The 24892-nt window shown below is 42.5% G+C and overlaps 1 protein-coding gene across 5 annotated transcripts in view; it reads right to left on the minus strand.

The window, feature by feature from the left end:
- LOC105463356 (thymopoietin) overlaps window positions 1-24496 on the minus strand; it is a 37151-nt gene extending 12655 nt beyond the window's left edge. For 4 of the 5 annotated variants that reach the window (XM_011710396.3, XM_011710395.3, XM_071071265.1 and 1 more), the window contains exons 1-4: window positions 23332-24496; window positions 10684-10810; window positions 6252-6410; window positions 204-301 (exon numbers count right to left, since the gene is read on the minus strand). In XM_011710396.3, coding sequence (XP_011708698.1) covers window positions 204-301; window positions 6252-6410; window positions 10684-10810; window positions 23332-23610 — 663 coding nt within the window. In that variant the 5' untranslated portion in view covers window positions 23611-24496. Of the gene's footprint in view, window positions 1-203; window positions 302-2466; window positions 5275-6251; window positions 6411-10683; window positions 10811-23331 lie in introns of those variants that run through there. The other variant, XM_011710392.3, reaches the window with a different exon arrangement.
- Between the last annotated feature and the right edge of the window lie 396 nt (window positions 24497-24892).

The raw sequence follows: 24892 nt of genomic DNA on the forward strand, positions 1-24892 counted from the left end.
AAAAGTTGCTTTTGCCGTAATTGCAGGCTACACTACTGACAAAACCCATAAAGTTTAGATTTTTAGTATCATTTAACAACAGAATTAAATTTATTGAACGTGCTGGAATCTGGGTGTCAACAATTAAAGACTAAAACACGGATTAGTGTTGTCAGGAGGTTATTTATACCTGTACACGGTGATTAAAATAAAACTAAAGATACCTGGTTGTGCTCAACTCTTCTTTGCTTGAGTGTTACCGGAGTCTTTGCTCTGCCCTTTAGTGGTTCTCTCTTCTCAAGCTTGAGCTCTATTTTAGAGTCTGGAAATAACATTAGAGAAACCGTTACTCTCTGAAACACCCAATAAATGACGATGTTATCCTAATATTAATCAGGAACCCTGGTTTTAGGCACATTAAAAGGTAAAAAACGAGTCTACTGGTAATACCTCACTAGTCCAAAATTGTTTAACTGCAATTTGTCTTGAAAACGGTTTCATTATTTATCCCATTTTTGCTTATCTCCCTTACCCTTTCATCTGACAACCACTTCCTCCTATTCTCCTTTCCTTTATCTGGGACTAATAGCTTTGAACATGAAGTGAATTCAAAATGCTCCCACGAAAGCTTTTCACTAAGAACAATTTAGATGTGGAAAAAGGCCACTTAAAATACATAGTTGTTACCATTGTTTTGTCCATACAGTATACTACTACTGTACAGCAAAGGTTGGCTTACTAAATTAAAATTTGGAACACAGAAGGGAAATTTTAAAAATGAAAAAACCCATATAGTATACCAAGCTTCTATAACAATAAATGATAACTGCCATAACATTAGTAAGTACAGTATAAAAGTTTTTTTGATGTAGTTACAAAAAACCTAGGTACAACTCAGGTAATGAATCTTGTTCACAGAATACGACCAATCACAGGTCTCGTCCCATTCCTTCAAATAAAAATAACATTTCTTTGAAGAGAAGCCAATATTTATATATTACTTGACTTGTCACCATGATAGTTATTATTAACCTAACAATGCAAGGATATGTATTTTTTAATAGGCTTCAATATTCCAGTCTCCTAGTCTTAAATTCATTATCATTTGAAAATCTAGGTTTTGAAAAGACTGATTTTAGTTAACATCCCTGGCCCGGCGTGGTGGCTCACGCCTGTAATCCCAACACTTTGGAAGGCTGAGGCCGGCGGATCACCTGAGGTCAGGAGCTCAAGACCATCCTGGCCAACATGGTGAAACCCCGTTTCTAAAAATATAAACATCAGCCAGGCGTGGTGGCAGGCACCTGTAATCCCAGTTACTCGGGAGGCTGAGGCAGGAGAATCGCTTGAACCCGGGAGGTGGAGGTTGCAGTGAGCCGAGATCACGCCATTGCACTCCAGCTTTGCGGACAAGAGCGAGACTTCCTCTTAAAAAAAAAAAAAATTTCCTCCTTTTTGTAGACATTTATCATGGTATAGCAAAATTAGTAAGTCAAGTCAGTGATTACTTCTAAAACTTCTACTACCAAAAATTTAAGGCTGGGCGCGGTGGCTCAGGCCTGTAATCCCAGCACTTTGGGAGGCCGAGACAGGCGGATCACGAGGTCAGGAGATTGAGACCATCCTGGCTAACACGGTGAAACCCCTTCTCTACTAAAAAATACAAAAAAACTAGCGAGGTGGCGGGCGCCTGTAGTCCCAGCTACTCGAGAGGCTGAGGCAGGAGAATGGCGTAAATCTGGGAGGTGGAGCTTGCAGTGAGCTGAGATCCAGTCACTGCACTCCAGCCTAGGCGACAGAGCGAGACTCTGTCTCAAAAAAAAAAAAAAAAAAAAAAAAAAAATTAGATTACTTTATCAAAGAGACAGAAAGGAAGTCAATTCTAAAGTTTTACATGAACTCCATGATGAACCTGTACAAAAAAGTGTTAGACATCTATATGTGTCTTGCTAACTTTCCATTGTTAATATTAGTTAGTCCAGAATCTATTTAATAGTTGCAGGTTTCCCCCCAAAAAAAAACCAGTGATTTTTATCATGTTAGTTTAAACAGTTCAATATTTAGGACTAAGATTTCAAGTCTATCTCCCAACACTTCTATCAATGGCCCTATCAATATATCTACGTTTGATACAACCCCCAGCAATATAAAATTTACTTTAGGCTTTGTTAACTCAGATTTTAAGAACTAGAAAGCACAAAGTAAAAAAAAACCATCAGTACTGGAGTAGAAATCAATTAAACAAATAAAGTATCTGGTTACAGATCAATTCCTCTTATAAATTTAAATTCCAACAGTCAATAAAAACATGGTCCTCAAACAGAAGAAAAACCATACAATAATCAGAGTATTTTCAATCATACCGCTGAAATGTCAGAGTGAGTTTCAATGATGAAATGGAAAAAGGGTGTTCATATACAAATGTTTAACTTGTTGCAACTCCAAGAATAAAGCACACATAACAACATGTTTCTGGAGACCACACAACACTGTTCAAATTTAACAACTTTTATTGAATTTGCAGAAGCATTCTACAGTAATACATTTTTAAAAATCACACAGCACTCAATAGGTACATGTATACATGTACATTTCAGAAGACAACAAATAAAATTACTCTCAGAAAGTTGCAAAGAGGGACATGTATAATCTAAGAATGTGGTAATGGCCAGAGGGAGTACCCAAGAGACCATATTTTATTATGCTTAAGGCTACTATTTTCCACAATACCTCTGCAGTCAGATTCTTATCTTACAATCATAGAAATGAAAAGATGATAATACACTGCTTTATACAGACACACAGATACTGGGATATAGTATAATTTCTTATGGCTTTAAACAAATTAAATTTGCTTTTAGAGTCTATATTGTTAAACTTAACTTTCCACAAAATACAATATATCATGAAAGCAAAGTAGTTTTTAAAAAGCCCCATTATCTGATAAAATAGATGGTGAACATGCACTATCCCAGGATATCTATTATTATCCAAAGAAGTGTTTCTCAAAGTGTGGTCCATGGTACTGGTCCATGAATTGGTTGCTACCAGTCAATGAAGAGATACATTACTTGCATCAGAGTGTAAATCAATACATTGCTTTAGCTATTAATACAATTTTGCTAAAAAATAAATCCTGTCATTGACTTAAAAAGTATCTCTAGATTTAAATTATTGTGCATGCTTATCTTGCCTGTGGATAAGTAACAGTTCGTAGACTGGTAGTTTGAGTTGCACTGATCTAGACTACTATGATTGCTGTTGCAGACATGAGTAAAAAAACAAAAGCAACAAAATATGAGCAAAAATATGGACAAGTTATGGAATGTGAAAAGATACTGAGATAAAAATATCAAAAAGAACAAAATCACTGTTCTGAATGTGTAACAAACATTTAAACCTGTCCTAGGTATAAAGGAGGATGCATATTACTCTATTAAACAGTAAAGACTCCTTATATCCTAATTAGAATTTTCTTAGTTTTGGAGAATTGTAAAAGGATACGTAAAGCAGGAAATAGAAAACAATTTGGAGACTAATATGTGATCTAGAAAGCTTTAAATTGTTTGTACCAGGTTTCCTACCTATGCAAATCTTTAAAAAAGAAAAGCAGTTCTACACAGGCAATTACTTTTATACTATAATTTGATGGGTAGAAGCTTAACATTTTGTAATTAGCCCTATCTGGAAACTAAAACAACCTTAACAGAAAAGAAAATGTTGGCATAAAAGTTTGAAATATAAGATAGGTGTCTTTTTGTTCTTAATGTTACTAGTGTTTATTTCCACGCTTTTTAATTACTTTGCATACTTCTCCTCCAAATAATGTTCCACCTTTAAAGGGAGTGGAAGCCAGCTTACTCTTAGAAGCTAAATTAATTTTGCAATCTTTCAGCCAGAGGTATCGACGACCTACAGTGGAATTTCCCATGGTATGGGCAGCCATCTTCACTTCATCAAATGCAGCTTCACAAATATATGAGGCTGCATCATATGTTTTGCTCAGAATCCCAAGTGCTTGATGGGTACGACTAGGATCTGAGCTAAGAATCTGTGCAGCTTGACTAATGTCTGCCTGCATAGCCTTAGCAACAAAGGCAGTGTGGGTTGCAATCTGCAATGCTGATGCTGCGGCTTCATATGCTCTACAGAGTGCTAAGTCCAACTGTTTATCGCAAGACTCAGTGGAGGTTGCTTGAATACCTGCTGGTGGAGTGGCTTCAGAAATAAACCCTAGGATTTCATCATCTACTTTTGGAACTGATAATAACCGTGTTGCCTCCTTGGAAGAAACTGGATATCTGCATGCCAGTGAAGGCAGCTGCCTGTCAACTTGCTGCCATTCTTCTTCAATTACTTTTAAAATAGATTCATGGAAGGGAAAAGATAGTTCTGAGGCATCTATTTTATCATGCTGTGACTGCTTAGACACTTCTAGACCTAAGGTAGTGAGTGAATGAGAGACAACAGTTTTGGCAAAAGAAGACGGCAAAAGTTCGGATCCAGGTATGTTCTGAAATGCCACAGCGGAACCTGAATCCCTTTCCTCCACTGACTTCTCACTCAGTCTAGGGACTTTTCGTGGAGGAGACAGGAATTCAGTTTCTTGAAACTTAGATTGATCAATTCTCTTCTGTATGTTTTCTACATCCAGTGGGGGTGTAGAGTTAGAAGTTCCAGGCAAACTACCTGTCCCACCCTGGACCAACAGAGAATTGACATAATCTCTGATTGCCTGGGCAAGTGGCGGAGAAATTAGTTTTGAGCTCTCAGACTCTTCTAGTGCTTTCCTTTTACTGGAGAGAGGCGACTGATCTGAAATATGGGACCTCTCAGGACATAACGGTTGAATTCCACTTTTTTCTCTACCGCAAATATTTTCTACTATGTCTTTATAGCAAGCAGTGGTGGTTTCTTTAATCAGTGAAGGAGAAGCTGCAGCAGAGACCAACATGGCACTGTGTTCAGGCTGAGAAGATGACGAAGAACTTTTCTCTAAGCACCTATTATGGCTAGACTTGCATGAAATAAACAAATTCCTTTCAGAGGCTAACTTCTGCAATTGTCCCCTGCCAGGCAAGTTTGTGGCAACAAGAGGCTCCCTAGGTAGGTCTCCCTTAGAAGTATGTACTTTCTTAGCTGCCTGTAGTTCAGTACTGCCCAAAGGAGGACGGGTGGAGATTTCAGGAAAAGAAATACCCTGAAAAAATCCACCACCAGAGGCAGTAGTTCCAAGTTCAGAAAAAGGAACAAAATCCCTAGTGGACTTCACTTTCTTGTGTTCTTTCTTCTTTCCTGTAGAGGCAAAAGAGGCAGGAAGTTTAAGCATTACCTGTGTTTGAGCTGATTTTATTCTTTGCCTCTTTGCTAAAAATAGTGCTGTCAAAGGAAAAGACTCTATAATTTAATATTCTGAACTAATCTGCCAGATTTGCCCTGGTAGACACAGCTTATTGAGATATAAACAATCTGGATCAAAATAAATAACCACAAGTCATATGAATTAAAAGTTTACAAAAATCAAGTTGTACTTACAATTTTTAAAGGACATTTATTTCACGTCCTATCCTCAAAAAATATTTCAACATCATAATCAAATTTTAAGATACTATCTAGTCTACTAAAAATGTAGTCAAAATATTTGCTTTAAAGTTGCCTTCAGGTCAGATCAACAAAAACTGTAAACAATTTAAATGCCTATCAATAGAGAATAGAGAAAATATGCCATATTTAAATGCTACTATGTATTATGCGGAATAAACAGATATGTAACTAATCGGATTATATTTCAAAAATAAAGGAATAAGAAAAAGCAAGTGATAAGATTTAGCATATTGTTTATATAAATTTTGTATTCTTAAAGTATAAAATAATACCATGTATTAGACAGATGTGTATGTGGAATATAAAAACAAACTTGAAAGATGGGCAATGAATTAGTAGTTACTTCTGTGGAGGTGACAGGTACAGATAAGTACAAGGAACTTTGCCTTTACTTGTAATACTTTATTCTCTCAGAAAAATGGGTTTGAAGCAAAAAAGACAAAGTTAACTTGCAATTTCAGGTGACAGAAAATTATAAATTTGTACTATGTTGTTTCTTATAATTTTCAATAAAAAGTATTTAAATCAAATTACAGAATTACTCTAATGACATGAATAAAATTTGTATATCTTGTCAATATTGTTTTAAATTTTACTTTCTTCATGGTCACTGTATTTTGAGTGTGAAAAAATTACGTACATTTGATTAACATCATTTAAAATTTTACCTTCTTCATTGTCACTATATCTGTCAGAATCATTACTTCCATTCTGCCTTGTATTTTCTGCTGAAGAAGAAATTGTTGGCAGAGGAGTAGAAGATCTTGATTCTGTTCCTTGTTCCCTCAGTTTCAAAAGCTTTTTCTCATATAGCTTCCTGGTTGTTCCTGGATTAAGGCAGAATTTGCTTTAGTACTTGTATTGCTTCATTTAGGGTGCAGCTCAGACACTATATTCAGCAACATTTTAAGCTATTTTCACTCTTTCTTTTTTTAAACTCAAGTTCTTTTTTTTTTTTTTTGAGACAGAGTCTTGCTCTGTCACCCAGGCTGGAGTGCAGTGGCCGGATCTCAGCTCACTGCAAGCTCCACCTCCCGGGTTCACGCCATTCTCCTGCCTCAGCCTCCCAAGTAGCTGGGACTACAGACGCCCGCCACCTCGCCCGGCTAGTTTTTTTGTATTTTTAGTAGAGACGGGGTTTCACCGTGTTAGCCAGGATGGTCTCGATCTCCTGACCTCATGATCCGCCCGTCTCGGCCTCCCAAAGTGCTGGGATTACAGGCTTGAGCCACCGCGCCCGGCTAAACTCAAGTTCTTAAAAATACTATATAATGCGGCCGGACATAGTGGCTCATGACTGTAAACCCACCACTTTGGGAGGCCGAGGCGGGTGCATCACTTGAGGTCAGGAGTTCGAGACCAGCCTGGCCAACACAGTGAAACTGCATCTCCACTAAAAATGCAAAAATTAGCCGGGAGTGGTGGCACATGCCTGTGATCCCAGCTATTTGGGAGGCTGAGACAGGAGAATCACTTGAAATTGGGAGGCAGAGGTTGCAGTGAGCCAAGATCACACCACTGTCCAGCGACGAAGTGAGACACCATCTCAAACAAACAAACAAACAAAAGGACAGACGTGGTGGCTGATGCCTGTAATCCCAGCACTTTCAGAGGCTAAGGTGGGTGGATCACCTGAGGTCAGCAGTTCAAGACAAGACAGCCTAACATGGTGAAACCCCATCTCCACCAAAAATACAAAAAATTAGCTGGGCCTGGTGGTGGGCGCCTGTAATCTCAGCCACTCAGGAGGCTGAGGCAGGAGAATTGCTTGAACCCAGGAGGTAGAGGCTGCAGTGAGCTGGTATTGCACCACTGCATTCCACAGAACTATATAATGCACTGTTTTTATAATAGGTGGTTTTTTTTGGAAACGACATTTCTTTTAATAGCATGAAATACATAGTAAATTAATATAGGCCTTACTGTAGACCATCTACTGAAAAGCCATGTATGACTATTTTTGACTGAAGTCTTGCACTTGTGTATTTTCTCTACTACCACATAATAGTACTTGCCAACATAGAAAAATCACATATAAGCGGATTGTACCTCTATGAAAAATAACTATGATTAAACTTCCACAACTCTAAGGCATTAATATGCCTGTATTCAGTTATGGGGAAAAGAAAAGTTCTATAAATCAGATTTAAATATAACAACTTTGCAGTTAAAATGACCTTTTATGGAAAACACATATCACAAAGCAAAACTGATTACAAATTCTTAACACATTGGAACATCAGTGGCAGTTTAAAACCAAAATAGATTTTGTCTTACACTAACTGTATATCTTTCCTTAACTTCTGTAAGATGAGCAAAATGACAATGGATATTTTTTAGAAGCAACATGTTTGTCCAGAAGTGTTATAGAAATAGCTTTAAGATGAACAGGTCATATATCAACATATCATTTAATGTAGGCTGACATTATAACACACATTTTTCAGTGTCTCCCTTTTGGAATTTCTTTTTTTTTTTTTCGAGACAAGGTCTTGCTCTGTTGCCCAGGCTGCAGTGCAGTGGTGTGATCGTAGTTCACTGCAACCTTCAACTTGTAGGCTCAAGCAATCCTCCCACCTTTGCCTCCTGAGTAGCTGGGACTACAAATGTGCACCACCATGCCTGGCTAATTTTTTTAAAAAATAGAGACAAGGTTCACTATGTTGCCCTGGCTGCTCTTCAACTCCTGAGCTCAAGCAATTCCACCACCTTGGCCTCCCAAAATGTTGGGATTATTTATAGGCATGAACTACCATGCCCAGGCCTTTTAGAACTTTAAACAAAAAATTTTTTAAAAGTGTTAGATATCTGTTGGTAATTGTATATGAATAAGCTTATGATTATTTGGAAGCAGCTTATACATTAAAACAAAATATTCCAAATCCTTATTTGCAACTATACCTACAGCAAAACCTACCAAATCTCTAGTGTCCACAATTTTATGTAACTTAGAAGATCAAGACCAAATGCAATGGCTCATGCCTGTAATCCTAGGACTTAGGGAGGCCTAGGTGGTAGGACTGCTTGAGCCCAGGAGTTCAAGACTAGCCTAGGCAATATAGTGTGACCCCATCCCTACAAAAAATACAAAATTTAGCCAGGAATGGTGGCACATGCCTGTGTTCCCAGCTACTTGAGAGGCTGAGGTGGGACTGCTTGAGCCCAGGAGGTTGAGGCTGCAGTAAGCCACGACTGCGTCACTACACTCTAGTGTGGGCAACAGAGCAAGACCTTTTCTCAAAAAAAAAAAAAACCATCAAAATGGAATTTTCTCATCCTGCGGTTATTGCTAAGACACTCCAAAACTAAGGCATAATCAACACTGCAAAATCTTCATCACCTAAAAGTAATCCAACAATGGAAATCCAGTGTATTTAGTTCTAGGTTTTTGTTTTTTAAGGGTATAATTATTCAATTCCAATCAAGACAGGATTTTCTTTCTTTCTTTTTTTTTTTTTTTGAGACGGAGTCTCACGCTGTTGCCCAGGCTGGAGTGCAGTGGCGTGATCTCGGCTCACTGCAAGCTCCGCCTCCCGGGTTCCCGCCATTCTCCTGCCTCAGCCTCCTGAATAGCTGGGACTACAGGCGCCCGCCACTGCGCCCGGCTAATTTTTGTATTTTTTTTAGTAGAGATGGGGTTTCACTGTGGTCTCGATCTCCTGACCTTGTGATCCGCCCGCCTCGGCCTCCCAAAGTGCTGGGATTACAGGCTTGAGCCACCGCGCCCGGCCAAGACAGGATTTTCAAAAGGGTACTTTTAATGATACATGAAAAAGGGGCTGGGCGCAGTGGCTCACGCCTGTAATCCCAACACTTTGGGAGCCTGAGGTGGGCGGATCACCTGAGGTCAGGAGTTTGAGACCAGCCTGGCCAACACGGCGAAACCCCATCTCTACTAAAAATATAAAAATTAGCCAGGCGTGGTGGTGGGTACCTGTAATCACAGCTATTCGGGAAGCTGAGGCTAGAGAACTGCTTGAACCTGGGAGGCAGAGGTTGCAGAGAGCCAAGATCATGCCATTGCACTCTAGCCTGGGCGACAAGAGCAAAACCCTGTCTCAAAAAAAAAAAAAAAAAGGTACTATGCTAGGAATTTAATAACCTCATTAAGAAGTCTGTCACTAACTCACTTTTTCTTTTTTCCTTTATTTATTTATTTTTTTGAGACAGGGTCTTCCTCCACTGCCTCTGGCCAAAGTACAGTAGCCATCATGGCTCATTGCAACCTTGAACCCCCTACCACCTCAAGCAATCCTCCTGCCTCAGCCTCCTAAGTCGCTGGGACAACAGACTTGTGACACCACACTGTGCTAATTTTAAAATTTTCTGCAGAGATGGGATCTCCCTACGATGCTCATGTTGGTCTTAAACGCCTGGGCACAAGCAATCCTCCCATCTTGGCCTCCCAAAGTATTGGGATTATAGGAGTGAGCTACTGTACCCGGCCACTAACTCATTTATTTGGGCAATTCTGCCCAGCTATGTTACCTCAGATTTTCCTCAATTGTCATATAAGACCCATGTCTCAGCAGAAGTACGATGTAAGTGGCCGTGCACGGTAGCTCACGCCTGTAATCCCAGCACTTTGGGAGGCCGAGGCGGGCAGATCACGAGGTCAGGAGATGGAGACCGTCCTAGCTAACACAGTGAAACCCTGTCTCTACTGAAAAATACAAAAAATTAGCCAGGCGTGGCAGTGGGCGCCTGTAGTCCCAGCTCCTCGGCAGGCTGAGGCAGGAGAATGGCGTGAACCCGGGAGGCAGAGCTTACAGGGAGCCGAGATCGCGCCACTGAACTCCACAGCCTGGGTGACAGAGCAAGACTACGTCTCAAAAAACCAAAAAACAAAACAAAAAGAAGAACGATATAAGCACTGTATAAAACAATCTCAACAATAGAGGTAATTTTGGAGATTATCTAATTCAATCCTCTCATTTTATTTCACTCATTTGGAGTCAAAGAAACATAGGTTTTGCTGATACAAATGATTAATGACAAACCAGTCCTTAGAACCTAAACTAACTGCTAAGCAAAAGGAGAAAATAATTTGGGGTCCTGCTTCAGAGAAAAGATACTGTATTTGAAATTTTATCAACTTACCTACAATAGGACCAGGATTCACTCCATATTTCACAAGCTGATCCAAAAGATCTTCATTAGTGAGCTCTGTTACATCTAGATCATCTTTATCATCTTGTCTGGGTTTATCAGTTTTTTTGGTGGCTTTCTGTAAACAAAGTCCAGTAATCATTTCTATATGAATTAAAGTGTTCACTTACTAGATAATAATCTGAATAAAATAAACATGCAAACTCACCACCAAGTTGGTTTATAGTACTATTAGGCCTTAGCAATTTGATTAAATTAAGAGCAACTCATTATCGGAGAACATTTCCTAAGTTGAACTGTAATCATACAAACCGCATAGCCAAGCAAGTAACTTAAATTTTAAAGATACTGTTGTTAAAATAGTCCATTTTGGACTATCTAAAAGAGGTAGTAATAGCATCAAAAATGCAAAAGAACAAATAAAAGTAAAACTGACTTTGGCTAACACTTTCTTTTAAATAACCTTTTTTTTTTTTTTTTTTTTTAAAAAATGATACAGGGTCTAGCTCTGTTACCCGGGCTAGAGTACAGTGGCACTATCTCCGCTCACTGCAACCCCCACCTCCCAGGCTGAAGTGATCCTCCCACCTCAGTCTCCCAAATAGCTGGGATTACAGGTGCGCACCACCACCCCTGGCTTTTTGCATGTTTTTTTTTTTTTTTTGTAGAGATGGGGCTTTTGCCATGTTGCCCAGGCTGGTCTCAAACTCCTGGACTCAAGTGATCAGTCCACCTTAGCCTCCCACAAGTGTTAGGATTACAGGTGTAAGCCACTGCACATAGCCTAAATAACCACAAATTATATTTCATTTCTTAAAGCATATACTCCAATGGCAAGGGAAACAGATCAGCATGAAACTTGCAAAGTAAAGCCAGGCTGGGCTTAAAAATTTTCATCTAAATGATCATGAACGCTACTTACTAACTTTTTGATAATCCTTCAAAGTTTAAATTAATCCAGGAAAGTTTAAGACTTTACCATACAGGCTTACACTTGGATATATATACAGAAATGATTTTCTTTAAACAGCATATGAGAACTTAAGAAGGCCAAATGAATACAGCTGGCTCTCCATTCTCCCAAATGAATACAGGTGGGTTCTACATTTGTGAATTCAACCAACCACAGACCAAAAATACTTGGGGGAAAAAAATGACAATACAGCAATAAAAATACAAATAAAAATACAGTATAACAATTATTTACATAGCACTTACATTGTATTAGGCGTTATAAGTAACCTAAAGATGATCTGAAGTATAAGGGAGGATGTATGTAGCTTACTACACCACTTTATATTAAGGGACATACTAAAGCATCCCGAGTTTGATATCCATGGCTGGGTCCTGGAACCAATTTCTACCCCAAGGATAGGAGACAGGACTGTAAACTCCTTGTAACATAGTTATTTTAGTAGCTAGTTTATATAGGAAGGAAATCTGACAGACTTCATGGTTACATTATCACCTTTGACACAGTTTAGTCACCAGATTAACTTCTGTACCACCAGTTTACTAAAAATAGTCAAAATAACTTGAAACAAACTTTGAGGGAAAATTTAAAAGTTTTAAAATTAATTTATACAAAGGCAATATTTACTGGAAAAACTATAAATTTCCAAGGTTGAACAAATAAAAAGGAAGCAAAAGAATGGATACCTTTTAAGGCTGTGGCAAACAGCCTGACAAATGCCTCAGTGATCACAGAAAAAACATCAGAGTGCCAAACAAAAAAAATGGCTAAACAATGGCAACATCGGGCTGGGCGCGGTGGCTCAAGCCTGTAATCCCAGCACTTTGGGAGGCCAAGACGGGTGGATCACGAGGTCAGGAGATCGAGACCATCCTGGCTAACACGGTGAAACCCCGTCTCTACTAAAAATACAAAAAAACTAGCCGGGCGAGGTGGCGGGCGCCTGTAGTCCCAGCTACTCGGGAGGCTGAGGCAGGAGAATGGCGTGAACCCGGGAGGCGGAGCTTGCAGTGAGCTGAGATCCGGCCACTGCACTCCAGCCTGGGCGACAGAGCGAGACTCCGTCTCAAAAAAAAAAAAAAAAAAAAAAAAAAAAAGGCAACATCAAAGTAAATTTTACGAAAAAGGCTAAAATTATCAAGTTGTATGGAATGTTCACTTTCCAAACATATTAGGGGGGAAACAATCAGGCATTATTTGGCTATGTACTGGAATTCCTGTTTTTAAAAATAAAAATGGGCCAGGTGTGGTGGCTCAAGCCTGTAATCCCAGCACTTTGGGAGGCCAAGACGTCAGGAGATCGAGGCCATCCTGGCTAACACGGTGAAACCCCGTCTCTACTAAAAAATACAAAAACCTAGCCGGGCGAGGTGGTGGGCGTCTGTAGTCCCAGCTACTTGGGAGGCTGAGGCAGGAGAATGGCGTGAACCCGGGAGGCGGAGCTTGCAGTGAGCTGAGATCCGGCCACTGCACTCCAGTCTGGGCGACAAAGCGAGACTCTGTCTCAACAACAACAACAACAACAACAACAAAATAAATAAATAAATAAAAATGTTCTGACCTAGAATTGTCAGGCTCAAATTTTTTTTTTTTTTTTGAGACCGTGTCTTACTCTTATCCAAGCTGGAGTGCAGTGGCGCAATCTTGGCTCACCACAACCTCTGCATCCCAGGTCCAAGTGCCTCAGCCTCCTGAGTAGCTGGGATTACAGGTGTACACCACCATGCCTGGCTAACTTTTGTATTTTGAGTAGAGATGGGGTTTCAGCATGTTGGCCAGGCTGGTCTTTAACTCCTGACCTCAAATGTTATGCCCCCCTGAGCCTCCCAAAGTGTTAGGATTACAGGCGTGAACCATGGAGCCTGGCCTGAAATACTTCAAATAAAGCAAGATACAAGAAATTCTTCTTAAAGCTGCTAATCGCTAATCATTCTATAATCAGAAGCCAAAAACCCTCACCAAAAAGATAGCTGCTCATAAGAACAATTATGTCAACTTTCACATATACTGCACTGACCTAGACCTGTCAGGCTCAAATCTGGAAGCAACCCACACCCGTAATATCCAAATAGTTGCCTAGAGTCTAAGAGTTCTAAGACTTATTTCTTTCAAGAAAAGATTTAATCAAACTTAATCCTATGTTATTGACTTACTCAAATTTTCCAAAAAGTGCAGTCAGGTAGTAGAGAAAAACTAAAATAATGCTTAAAATAAAAATAAAATATGGAACGGCCGGGCGCGGTGGCTCAAGCCTGTAATCCCAGCACTTTGGGAGGCCGAGATGGGCGGATCACAAGGCCAGGAGATCGAGACCATCCTGGCTAACACGGTGAAACCCCGTCTCTACTAAAAATACAAAAAACTAGCCGGGCGAGGTGGCGGGCACCTGTGGTCCCAGCTACTCGGGAGGCTGAGGCAGGAGAATGGCGTAAACCCGGGAAGCGGAGCTTGCAGTGAGCTGAGATCCAGCCACTGCACTCCAGCCTGGGCAACAGAGCGAGACTCCGTCTCAAAAAAAAAAAAGGAAAAACAATCAATCAGGTTCAAATTATTTGTACACAATCCCCGCTACCATGAGAATGTTCAATTTACTATCAATAAAACATCCAGGAAATTCCAACTTTTCAAACCTGCCCGAGAGGTTTTCAAGAAATCTCTCTGGGCCAGGTGCAGTGGCTCATGCCTGTAATCCCAGCACTTTGGGGGACCAAGGCAGGTGGATCACTTGAGGTCAGGAGTTCGAGATCAGCCTGGCCAACATGGCAAAATTCTGTCTCTATTAAAAATACAAAAATTAGCTGGGTATGGTGGCACACGCCTGTAATCCCAGCTACTTGGGAAGCTGAGGCAGGAGAATTGCTTGAACCTGGGAGGCGGAGGTTGCAGTGAGTTGATATTGTGCCACTGCACTCCAGCGTAGGTGATAGAGCAAGACTGTCTCAAAAAAAATCTTAACTCTTTTTTTTTTTTTTCAAAGTGGAGTCTGTCGCTCAGGCTGGAGTGCAGTAGCACCATCTCGCCTCGCTGCAACCTTCCACCTCCCAGGTTCAAGCAATTCTCCTGCCTCAGCCTCCTGAGTACCTGGGACTACAGGTGCATGCCACCACGCCCAGCTAATTTTTGTACTTTTAGCAGAGACAGGGTTTCATCATTTTGGCCAGGCTGGTTTCAAACTCCTGAGCTCGTGATTTGCCCACCTCAGCCTTCCAAAGTGCTGGGATTACATGCCTGAGCCACAGCACCCAGCCCAAAATCTTAACTCTTATTAACCACTATTTTGGAAAGGTCTTACCCATTTCTGATTCTTTACCTCGGGCCAGAGAATCTGTTTGTAATGTGTAGCCCAGGTGATCTGGATGCAGCATTGAGGCAAGCAACAGAAAGCAGGAGCACTATCATCCTTATATTTTATTCCAAGCATCTAAAAATTTCTAAGAAGATTGATACAGGAATAGTCCCCAATAAATGTTTTGTCAAATCCGGGGAAGGAAAAAGTAATTTATTTTTGAAAATCCATTTCTTATTAGAAATAGCAGGCCTATCAAATCTAAGTAGAAAACCAATTCTCCGTTGGGTGCAGCAGCTCACGTCTGCAATTCCAGCACTTTGGGAGGCCGACGAATGAGGATCATTTGAGGTCAGGAGTTTGAAACCAGCCTGGCCAACATGGTGAAACCCCATCTCTAATAAAAATAGAAAAATTAGTCAGGTATGACGGCACACGCCTATAGTCCTAGCTACTTGGGAGGCTGAGGCTGGAGAATCACTTGAACTGGGGAAGCAGAGAGTGCAGTGAGCCAAGATTGCATCACTGCACTCCAGCCTGGGTGATAAGGCCAGACTTTGCAGAGAAATAAAGAGAAAGAAAGCAAAGCAAGAAAAGCAAGCAAGCAAGAACGAACGAACGAAAGAAAAAGAGAAAGAAAATCAATTATCTTATTATTTCCTTCAAACACAATGAAAAACTTTAACTGAACAAACATATCTTAAATAAGCGACCAACAAACCTACACAAGGTAAGTCAGACAGATGAAAACCAAAAATGTGATTTTTTTTTTCTGAGATGTAGTCTCACTCTGTTGCCCAGGCTAGACTGCAGTGGCATGGCCTCCATGGCCTCCCAGGTTCAAGCGATTCTCCTGCCTCAGCCTCCCAAGCAGCTGGAATTACAAGCGCACACCACGCCCAGCTAATTTTTGTATTTTTAGAAGAGACAGGGTTTCACTACGTTGGCCAGGCTGGTCTCAAACTCCTGACCTCAGGTGATCCACCTGCCTCGGCCTCCCAAAGTCCTGGGATTACAGGTGTGAGCCACCACGCACGGCCAAACATGTGATTTTTAATCTGTCAGGAAAAAAGTTCCAGAAAAGTGATGTCATTTTATAAATCCCAGATTTAATAAGGATAAAAAATTAGGAGGCAGTGTGCTATACATGATTAGTAGTTTCAGTCAGGAAAAAGGAAGCATTAGTTGCATTAAATTCTGCCTCCAGAAAACTTTGTTCCTTTAAGTAGATCACTTAAGAGTTTCACTCAAAAATAGTGAGTACCTACTATGCCACCCGATGATCTCTAATGTATTTTTCAACTTTAAAACCCAACAGTTCTATGATAACACCTATGAGCTACTGTAATACCTTTAATCTCTACTTCTAGTATAAAGATGCTGAACCATAACATTATAACAGATTATATCGGGCACTTATTATATATCATGTACTGAGTTGTGTTCCAAATGTCTTTGCATTAACTTACCGAATCCAAAAAATTTATGGAATAAGATACTAATATCTCCATCTGACAACTCAGAAAACTGAGGTTCAAGTATGCACTTCACTAATTCAGGAAATCTGCATGCTATGATATACACGTTACTTTCACGTATCTACCTTGTTTCCTGAAATTATATTTTAGTAACTTTGCATTGTATTGCCCTAACATTAAAGACAAAAATTCAGAAATCATTTCTTGTAATAGGTATTAATTACTAAGCACTAGACACTTCACATATGCAACGGCATGTACTCCTCAATCTGATTAAGTAGCTATTAGATTATTCCTCTATTTCAGGTGAAAAGAGACGATCTTAGATTAAGACACTGTTCAGTGTCATGAATAAGGGGCAGACCCGGAATTTGAATCTATAACTCTATGAGTCACAAGTCTGTAAACTTAACACCTTATTATACACTGGTGGTCAATTTGAGATATAATTAACATTTCCTATTGGTAGCATACTTTTTATTGTTCTTTCCCAAGTCTTCAAATATTTCCTATTGATAATTCGTAATTTGGCCAGGAGCAGTAGCTCACACCTACAATCCCAACACTTTGGGAGGCCTAAGCGGGAGGATCACTTGAGGCCAGGAGTTCAAGATCGGGCTGGTCAACATAGTGAGACTATCTCTATAAAAATTTTAAAAATTAGTTAGGCATGGTGGCACACACCTGTAGTCCCAGCTATTCCGGAGGCTTGAGCCCAGGAGTTCGAGGCTGCAGTGAGCTACGATCACACCACACAGATGGGCGCGGTGTCTTACGCCTGTAATCCCAGCACTTCAGGAGGCTCAGGAAGGCAGATCACAAAGTCAGAAAGGAGTTTGAGACCAGCCTGACCAACGTGGTGAAACAGTCTCTACCAAAAACACAAAAATTAGCTAGGCGTGGTGGTGCACGCCTGTAATCCCAGCTACTCAGGAGGCTGAGGCAGGAGAATCACTTGAACGCGGGAGGCAGAGGTTGCAGTGAGCCGAGATCACGCCACTGCACTCCAGCCTGGATGACAGAGCAAGACTCCTTCTCAAACAAATACACACTCATAATTCACCAGACCAGATCATTCAAGAATATTATGCTCCACTAGATCAAAATAGCTACACCTTCATGTTCTGCCTCTTAGAACAAAAAGGCAGACGGCCAACTCTGTACATGTTTATTTTTGTGTACACAATCTAGATAACTTCAACACATAAAAATATTGGTAGCAAGACACACAAAAAGCTTAGAAATAAGAAAACAAAATCAAAACAAAACTTTTAACATGTAAAGTTCTGTCACATTACACCAAGTGAATCCAAGAGACTATGGTAGAGGCTGAAATGAAACAACTTCTTTTTTAATTAAAACTATTCCCCATAGGCTGGGCACAGTGGCTCACATCTGTAATCCCAGCACTTTGGGAGGCCGAGGCAGGAGGATCACAAGGTCAGGAGATCGAGACCATCCTGGCTAACATGGTGAAACCCCGTCTCTACTAAAAACACAAAAAATTAGCTGGGCGTGGTGGCAGGTACCTGTAGTCCCAGCTACTCAGGAGGCTGAGGCAGGAGAATGCCATAAACCCAGGAGGCGGAGCTTGCAGTGAGTGGAGATCACGCCACTGCAGTCCAGCCTGGGCGACAGAGCGAGACTCCGTCTCAAAACAACAACAACAACAACAACAACAACAAATCCTTATAAACTCATGATTAAATAGAAGGTATATGCATGCAAATAGTTCATCTTGGCCAAATCCACATTAACACTTGATTTGTCTTAAAATGTTAAAAATCTCCCTTATCTGCAACTCTCAAACATAATTTGGCTTTCTCCTATATTCTAAATAAATAAATATTCTTTTTTTTTTTTTTTGAGACGGAGTCTGGCTCTGTCACCCAGGCTGGAGTGCTGTGGCCGGATCTCAGCTCACTGCAAGCTCCGCCTCCCGGGTTCACGCCATTCTCCTGCCTCAGCCTCCCGAGTAGCTGGGACTACAGGCGCCCGCCACCTCGCCTGGCTAGTTTTTTGTATTTTTTAGTAGAGACGGGGTTTCACCGTGTTAGCCAGGATGGTCTCGATCTCCTGACCTCGTGATCCGCCCGTCTCGGCCTCCCAAAGTGCTGGGATTACAGGCTTGAGCCACCGCGCCCGGCCAATAAATATTCTTTTATTCCTTTTTTACCACCCCATTATGTAGAAGATTGTAAATATTCTTTAAGAAATATGACCTGAGGCTGGGTGTGGTGGCTTATGCCTGTAATCCCAGCACTCTGGGAGGACAAGGTGGGCAGATCACGAGGTCAGGAGATCAACACCATCCTGGCTAACACGGTGAAACCCCATCTCTACTAAAAATACATAAAATTAGCCAGGTGTGGTGGCGGGCACCTGTAGTCCCAGCTACTCAGGAGGCTGAGGCAGGAGAATGGCGTGAACCCGGGAGGCGGAGCTTGCAGGTGGATCACGAGGTCAGGAGTTCCAGACCAGCCTGACCAACATGGTGAAACCCTGTCTCTACTAAAAATAAAAAAATTAAGCCAGGTGTAGTGGTGTGTGCCTGTAAGTAATCCCAGCTACTCAGGAGGCTGAGGCAGGAGAATTGCTTGAACATGAGAGGCGGAGGTTGCAGACAGCCAAGATCATGCCACTGCACTCCAGCCTGGGTGACAGACTGAGACTCCATCTCACAAAAAAAAAAAAAAAAGAAAGAAAGAAAAAGGCCGGGCACGGTGGCTCAAGCCTGTAATCCCAGCACTTTGGGAGGCCGAGGCGGGTGGATCACGAGGTCAGAAGATCGAGACCATCCTGGCTAACATGGTGAAACCCTGTCTCTACTAAAAAAAATACAAAAAACTAGCCGGGCGAGGTGGCGGGCGCCTGTAGTCCCAGCTACTTGGAGGCTGAGGCGGGAGAATGGCGTAAACCCGGGAGGTGGAGCTTGCAGTGAGCAGAGATCGCGCCACTGCACTCCAGCGTGGGCGACACAGCGAGACTCCGTCTCAAAAAAAAAAAAAAGAAAGAAAAAGAAAAGAAATATGACCTAGTATTATTTTTAAATGGGGCTAAAAATGACCAAAACATAAAATATAGTACATATAAAAGGAATCTGACATGAATAACTTTATACATCAATTATTATAAATGTCCTAAGACTCTTTTCCTGTAAATTCAAAATTATTTTTTCCTATGGCTGATAAAAACATTGACCAGACTCCTAACTCACTTGTACTTAACGTACTTTAAAACAGAAAATGATGCTACTGACTATCGATATTTTTCTTCAAGTTGTTGGCACGGCTATTAAGACCAGTCAAGGGTAAACACCTCTTGAGTTTCAAATACTCCAGGTAGAAGATATTTAAACCTGTAATTATGAAGTAAGTTTTCTTTGTATGGACGAAATAAATGAAATATAAAAAGCTTAATTACCATGCCAATAGACCTACTAAGTACTCTAAAAAACATTACTTCTAGGCTGGGTGCCGTGGCTCATCCCTGCATTCCCAGCACTTTGGGAAGTCCAGGGGGACATATTACCTGAGGTCAGGAGTTCGAGACCAGCCTGGCCAACATGGCAATAATACCCCGTCTCTATTAAAAATACAAAAGTTAGCCGGGTGTGGTAGTGCACACCTGTAATTCCAGCTACTCGGGAGGCAATACCCCGTCTCTATTAAAAATACAAAAGTTAGCCGGGTGTGGTAGCGCACACCTGTAATTCCAGCTACTTGGGAGGCCAAGGCAGGAGAATCATTTGAACCCAGGAGGCGGAGGCTGCAGTGAGCTGAAATCAGGCCATTGTACTCCAACCTAGGCGATGGAGACTCCATCTCAGAACAAACAAACAAAACAACAACAACAAAAATTACTTCATTTTGTCTGGGCGTGGTAGCTCATGCCTGTAATCCCAGCACTTCCGGAAGCCGAGACGGGCAGATCACGAGGTCAGGAGATGGAGACCATCTTGGCTAACACAGTGAAAACCCATCTCTATTAAAAATACAAAAAACTTAGCTGGGCATGGTGGCGGGCGCCTGTAGTCCCAGCTACTCAGGAGGCTGAGGCAGGAGAATGGTGTGAGCTTGCAGTCAGCCGAGATCATGCCACTGCACTCCAGCCTGGGCGACAGAGCGAGACTCCGTCTCAAAAAAAAAAAAAAATTATTTCATTTTACTCAACATTTACATGATGCTGACCAACTTCAATTAGCACATGAGTTGCACATACGAGTAAATAAACACAATTCATTTTTAAATCCCCAAAGTTTTAAACCCAGTAGTTAAAAACACTTGGTAGGAACTCAAAATTGCTGGATGATCTTAATAAAAAAATTTTTACATTTAGGTCTTCTTACCCCCAAAGAACACAAGGTAGATTGGGACATAAACTCTCTTTTACCAAGTGACTGATAGGAAACATTAAAACTGAGACGGTTGTTTCTGTGTAAAAGAAATCATCCTCAAAACAAATAGGAACCAAGGCTGAGGCAGGATTGCTCGAGGCCAAGAGTTCTAGACCAGCCTGGACAACACAGAAAGCCTGTGTAAAAACAAACAAAACAAAACAAAAACAAAGAAAAAAAGATAAAAAAACTAGCCGGGCATAGTGGCGTATGCCCCATTGCCCTTGCTACTCAGGGAAGCTGAGGCAGGAGGCTCTCATGAGCCAAGGAGCTTGAGGCTGCAGTAAGCTATGATCACACTCCTGCACTCCGGTGTGGGTGACAGAGCGAGATCCTGCCTAAAAATAATAACCAGTAATTATATTATAAACATACAACCAAAAACTTCACGGTTTAATACATTTGCACAGAGGACCGATAAAGGGTTCTATAGAACAACTAGGTTTTTTAATAAAGTGTGCGGATTTGAATATTTCATTTTCAAACAACTGTTTTTTTGTGTGTGTGTGTGTTTTTTTTTTTTTTGAGACGGAGTCTCGCTCTGTCCCCCAGGCTGGACTGCGATGGCGTGATCTCGGTTCACTGCAACCTCCGCCTCCCGGGTTCAAGCGATTCTCCTGCCTCGGCCCCTGCCACCAGGCCCGGCTAATTTTTGTATTTTTTTTTCTTTAGTAGTTTCACCATGTGGGCCAGACTGGTCTAGAACTCCTGACCTCGGGTGATCCACCCGCCTGGGCCTCCCAAAGTGCTGGGATTACAGGAGTGAGCCTCCGCGCCCGGCCTCAACCAACGTCTACTGAAAGAGTTTAAATACCACCTTCTTTTTCAGAACAGGGGAACATAATGGGTAAAAGGGCACACTTTACTTCAAAAGTAAATTTGTTTATTAATAAATTAAAGTAGCTTTCCACAAAACAAGACGTTGAAACAATAAGGTGTGATAGGTCTTTTATTTATTGTACAAATATTTTGCACTACTATGTGTCACACACCGGACTTAAGACGTTTGTTAAGACGTTCAACTTCTCTAAAACTTAGGATAAGATTTTCAATTAAATTTACATGTGTCTATTACATTTGTCTTTCATTTTTGCCTGAGTAGCTGGGAAAACACATTAGACAGGTTCCTTAAAAACTAAACTTTGAAGGAAGGAGTAATTTCGGTTTACACTAGTGATAACTCGCAACAACCCCAAACACCACATTCACTGTCTCTTACAAGGCATTTTATGTTACACCAATTACTAGTTTTAGCTTCATCCTACTACGACTTGAAGCCTGGTAACTCGGCAGGCATAAGCAAACACACAAAAAGCATATTAAAATCCACAGGAAAAAAAGCAAACTATTCTCAAACAAAACATGCTTTGCTGGAGCCGATTTGAGATTTAACCAGGATCAGACATTCCAAATTGCAATACTGTTGCACCAGAATGTCATGCAATAAATTTTTCCTGAATCCTAAGTCTTTCCTTTCCTCAAGCAAAATTTACCAGTAAGGGAGAAAAACGCAATCCAAACTGTGAGTAATTTTCAAATATTTGTTTATAGGGCCGGGTCCGGTGGCTCACGCCTGTTATCCCAGAACTTGGGAGGCCGAGGTGAGTGGACCACCTGAGGTCAGGAGTTCGAGACCGGCCTAACCAACAAGGAGAAACCCGGTTTCTACTAAAATACAAAAATTACCCGGGCGTGGCGACGCATGCCGGTAATCCTAGCTACTCGGGAGGCTGAGGCAGGAGAATCGCTTGAACCCGGGAGGCGGAAGTGGCAGTGAGCCGACATCACGCCATTGCACGCCAGCCTGGGCAACAGGAGCGAAACTCCATCTCAAAAATAAATAAATAAATATTTAAAAATTATAATAGGCGCTTTAAAATGTAGTTTAAACTGTTCCTTTCAATTCTGCGTGAAGCCGTCCCGCCAAAAGATGTCCTGTTGGTGGGAAAAATTAAACTAGAAAGCATAAACGGTTCAAAAAGCCCTCCATACGCAAAAGTATAAAAAGGCGGGAATTTCCTTAATTCAAATTTTGGTTAGAAATTAGTGTGTCATCAGTTGCCCTCCAGGGAGCGCTGTGAGACTCTGCTGCGAGTCATTTCAGTTAATAAAGCGGGAAAACGCTCGAACTTAACCTATAGCATTTTGGGGCCACCCCTCCAGAGCTTTCGAAAGGCCACGGAAGTCCCCGTCTAAACGCCCGCTGCCGGCAGCTGGTGGTCCAGGGAAGCCGCGTCGCCCGCGTGCAAAACAACCGCCACCAACGCAACTCCACACCTCCCAGACACACACGTCAAAGAACGCGAATCCCGGTGCCCCAACTTCTGGCCTCTCCGCTCCAGCGCCTGCAGCCCCGCGGGGAAGGGGCAACGCGAGGGGGCGCAGGGACAGCCCCGCACCTGGGAGGCCCAAGGGGGCGCCCGGGAGGGAGGGGCTGCAAACGGCGGCGAGCGCGCGCGGCAACCGCCAAACGCCCGCCTTTGTGGCCCCGGCCCCGCGTCCTTACCCTGCCGACGGCTGCTCGGCTCCGGCCCGCGGCGGCGGCCACAGAGCCGAGAATCGGCGTGGGCTCGCGTTCCTCGTCACTGGAGAAGTCCGGGGGCCCCTTGCTGTTGGCGCCGGCGGCGAGCGGCGGCCGGTTGCGCGCCGTGAGGTGCTGCAGGTAGAGCTGGACGTACACGTCTTTGCGCTGCTCCCCAGCCGGCAGCGTCACATTGTTGGCGACCAACTCACTCTTCAACTTGTCCTTCGTCAGGACCGAGGGGTCTTCCAGGAACTCCGGCATCTCGGGGATCTGCGAAGCCCCCTCCCCGCAGCCTTCGCCGCCGCCGCTCACGCCGGCGCGCTCGCTCCTGGCCGGGGGCCGCGCTGCCGCCTCCGAGCCTCACGGCTCCTGCCCAGTAGGAGCGCTGCGGAGCGGAGCAAAAACTCGCGGACACAAAGCCAAGCCAGACCCGGACACAAAAGACCCCAAAGCCCAACTACGGACGAAGTGCAGCCAAGCTGGAAGCCCGCACCAACCCCAGCCTACACACTACAGGCAGGAGGCGAGCAGCCTGCTTCGCCCACGCCCCAAGAACGCGCGGCGCCATTGGCGGGCGACGGGAGGAAGCGCGGCGGTGATTGGCGGGACGGCCCGCGCGGGTTCCATTAGCCGCCGCGCTGAGCGAGAGGAGGTAGAAACGCAGTTTAAAAGGCGCTGGGGCGGGAGCCGAGGCGCCCGGCCCGCTTCTGTTTTCATTTTCTCCACCCTTTCCCTTAGACGCCGATAAGGGACAGGTCGTACTGCTTTTGTGCGCCGTTTCCTCTCCCTCCCCCAGCTTGAGAAGCAGCTTTCGTCTCTGGGGTCGATCGCCTACGAACCGGCCGAATTCCACGCCGGCTGTGAAGACCCTTGTCTTGGCCTTTCTTCCTCCCGGGACACTGAAGCACCGAAGAGTAGCCGCAGCCTTGCCTTCCCCAAACGCTAGCCATGAAGGGGAAGAAAAGAAGCGAGACTTGTCTGCAGGCACTCATATTCCTTGATTTGATTTACTTTGGGAGGGGGAGGGCAGGGAGTTACCCCTCTGTCTACTCGCGAACGCTTCTTTTGTTCCAGAAACCCGGGAGAAGCCAGACCTCTACCATCGGGCACTTTACCCTTGAATTTGTGACAAAAGTGTACTATACCGTTCACTTCTTAGTCTCGTAGTTGGGGCATGTCTAAATTGTTTAATTTGAACAGTGCGTTGAGACTCAAGACAAATTCGCGCTTGCATTTTTGTTGAAACCGATCCTGGCTTTGGATCCCACTAACGTTTGATAACAAAACGAAGCCGAACCCTTGGGAACCCCCTCAATGGTCAATTTAAAATAGCAGATGTTGCATAATCCTAAAGGAAGCCTAGTGACTTATAATTAGGCCTAGAACCCTAATCAAACCCGTATTACTAATCCAAATTAAAACCTGGTAGTGACTGCAATTAAAATGTTTGCCTGAAAATTAGTATCACTGATGACAAATATTTGTATTTCTGATGAATATGTATGATTAAAGATTCTAGAAAAGAAAGGAGACCTTGGATCAA

The sequence above is a fragment of the Macaca nemestrina genome, chromosome 10, assembly GCF_043159975.1.
Source record: "Macaca nemestrina isolate mMacNem1 chromosome 10, mMacNem.hap1, whole genome shotgun sequence".
NCBI classification, from domain to species: domain Eukaryota; kingdom Metazoa; phylum Chordata; class Mammalia; order Primates; family Cercopithecidae; genus Macaca; species Macaca nemestrina.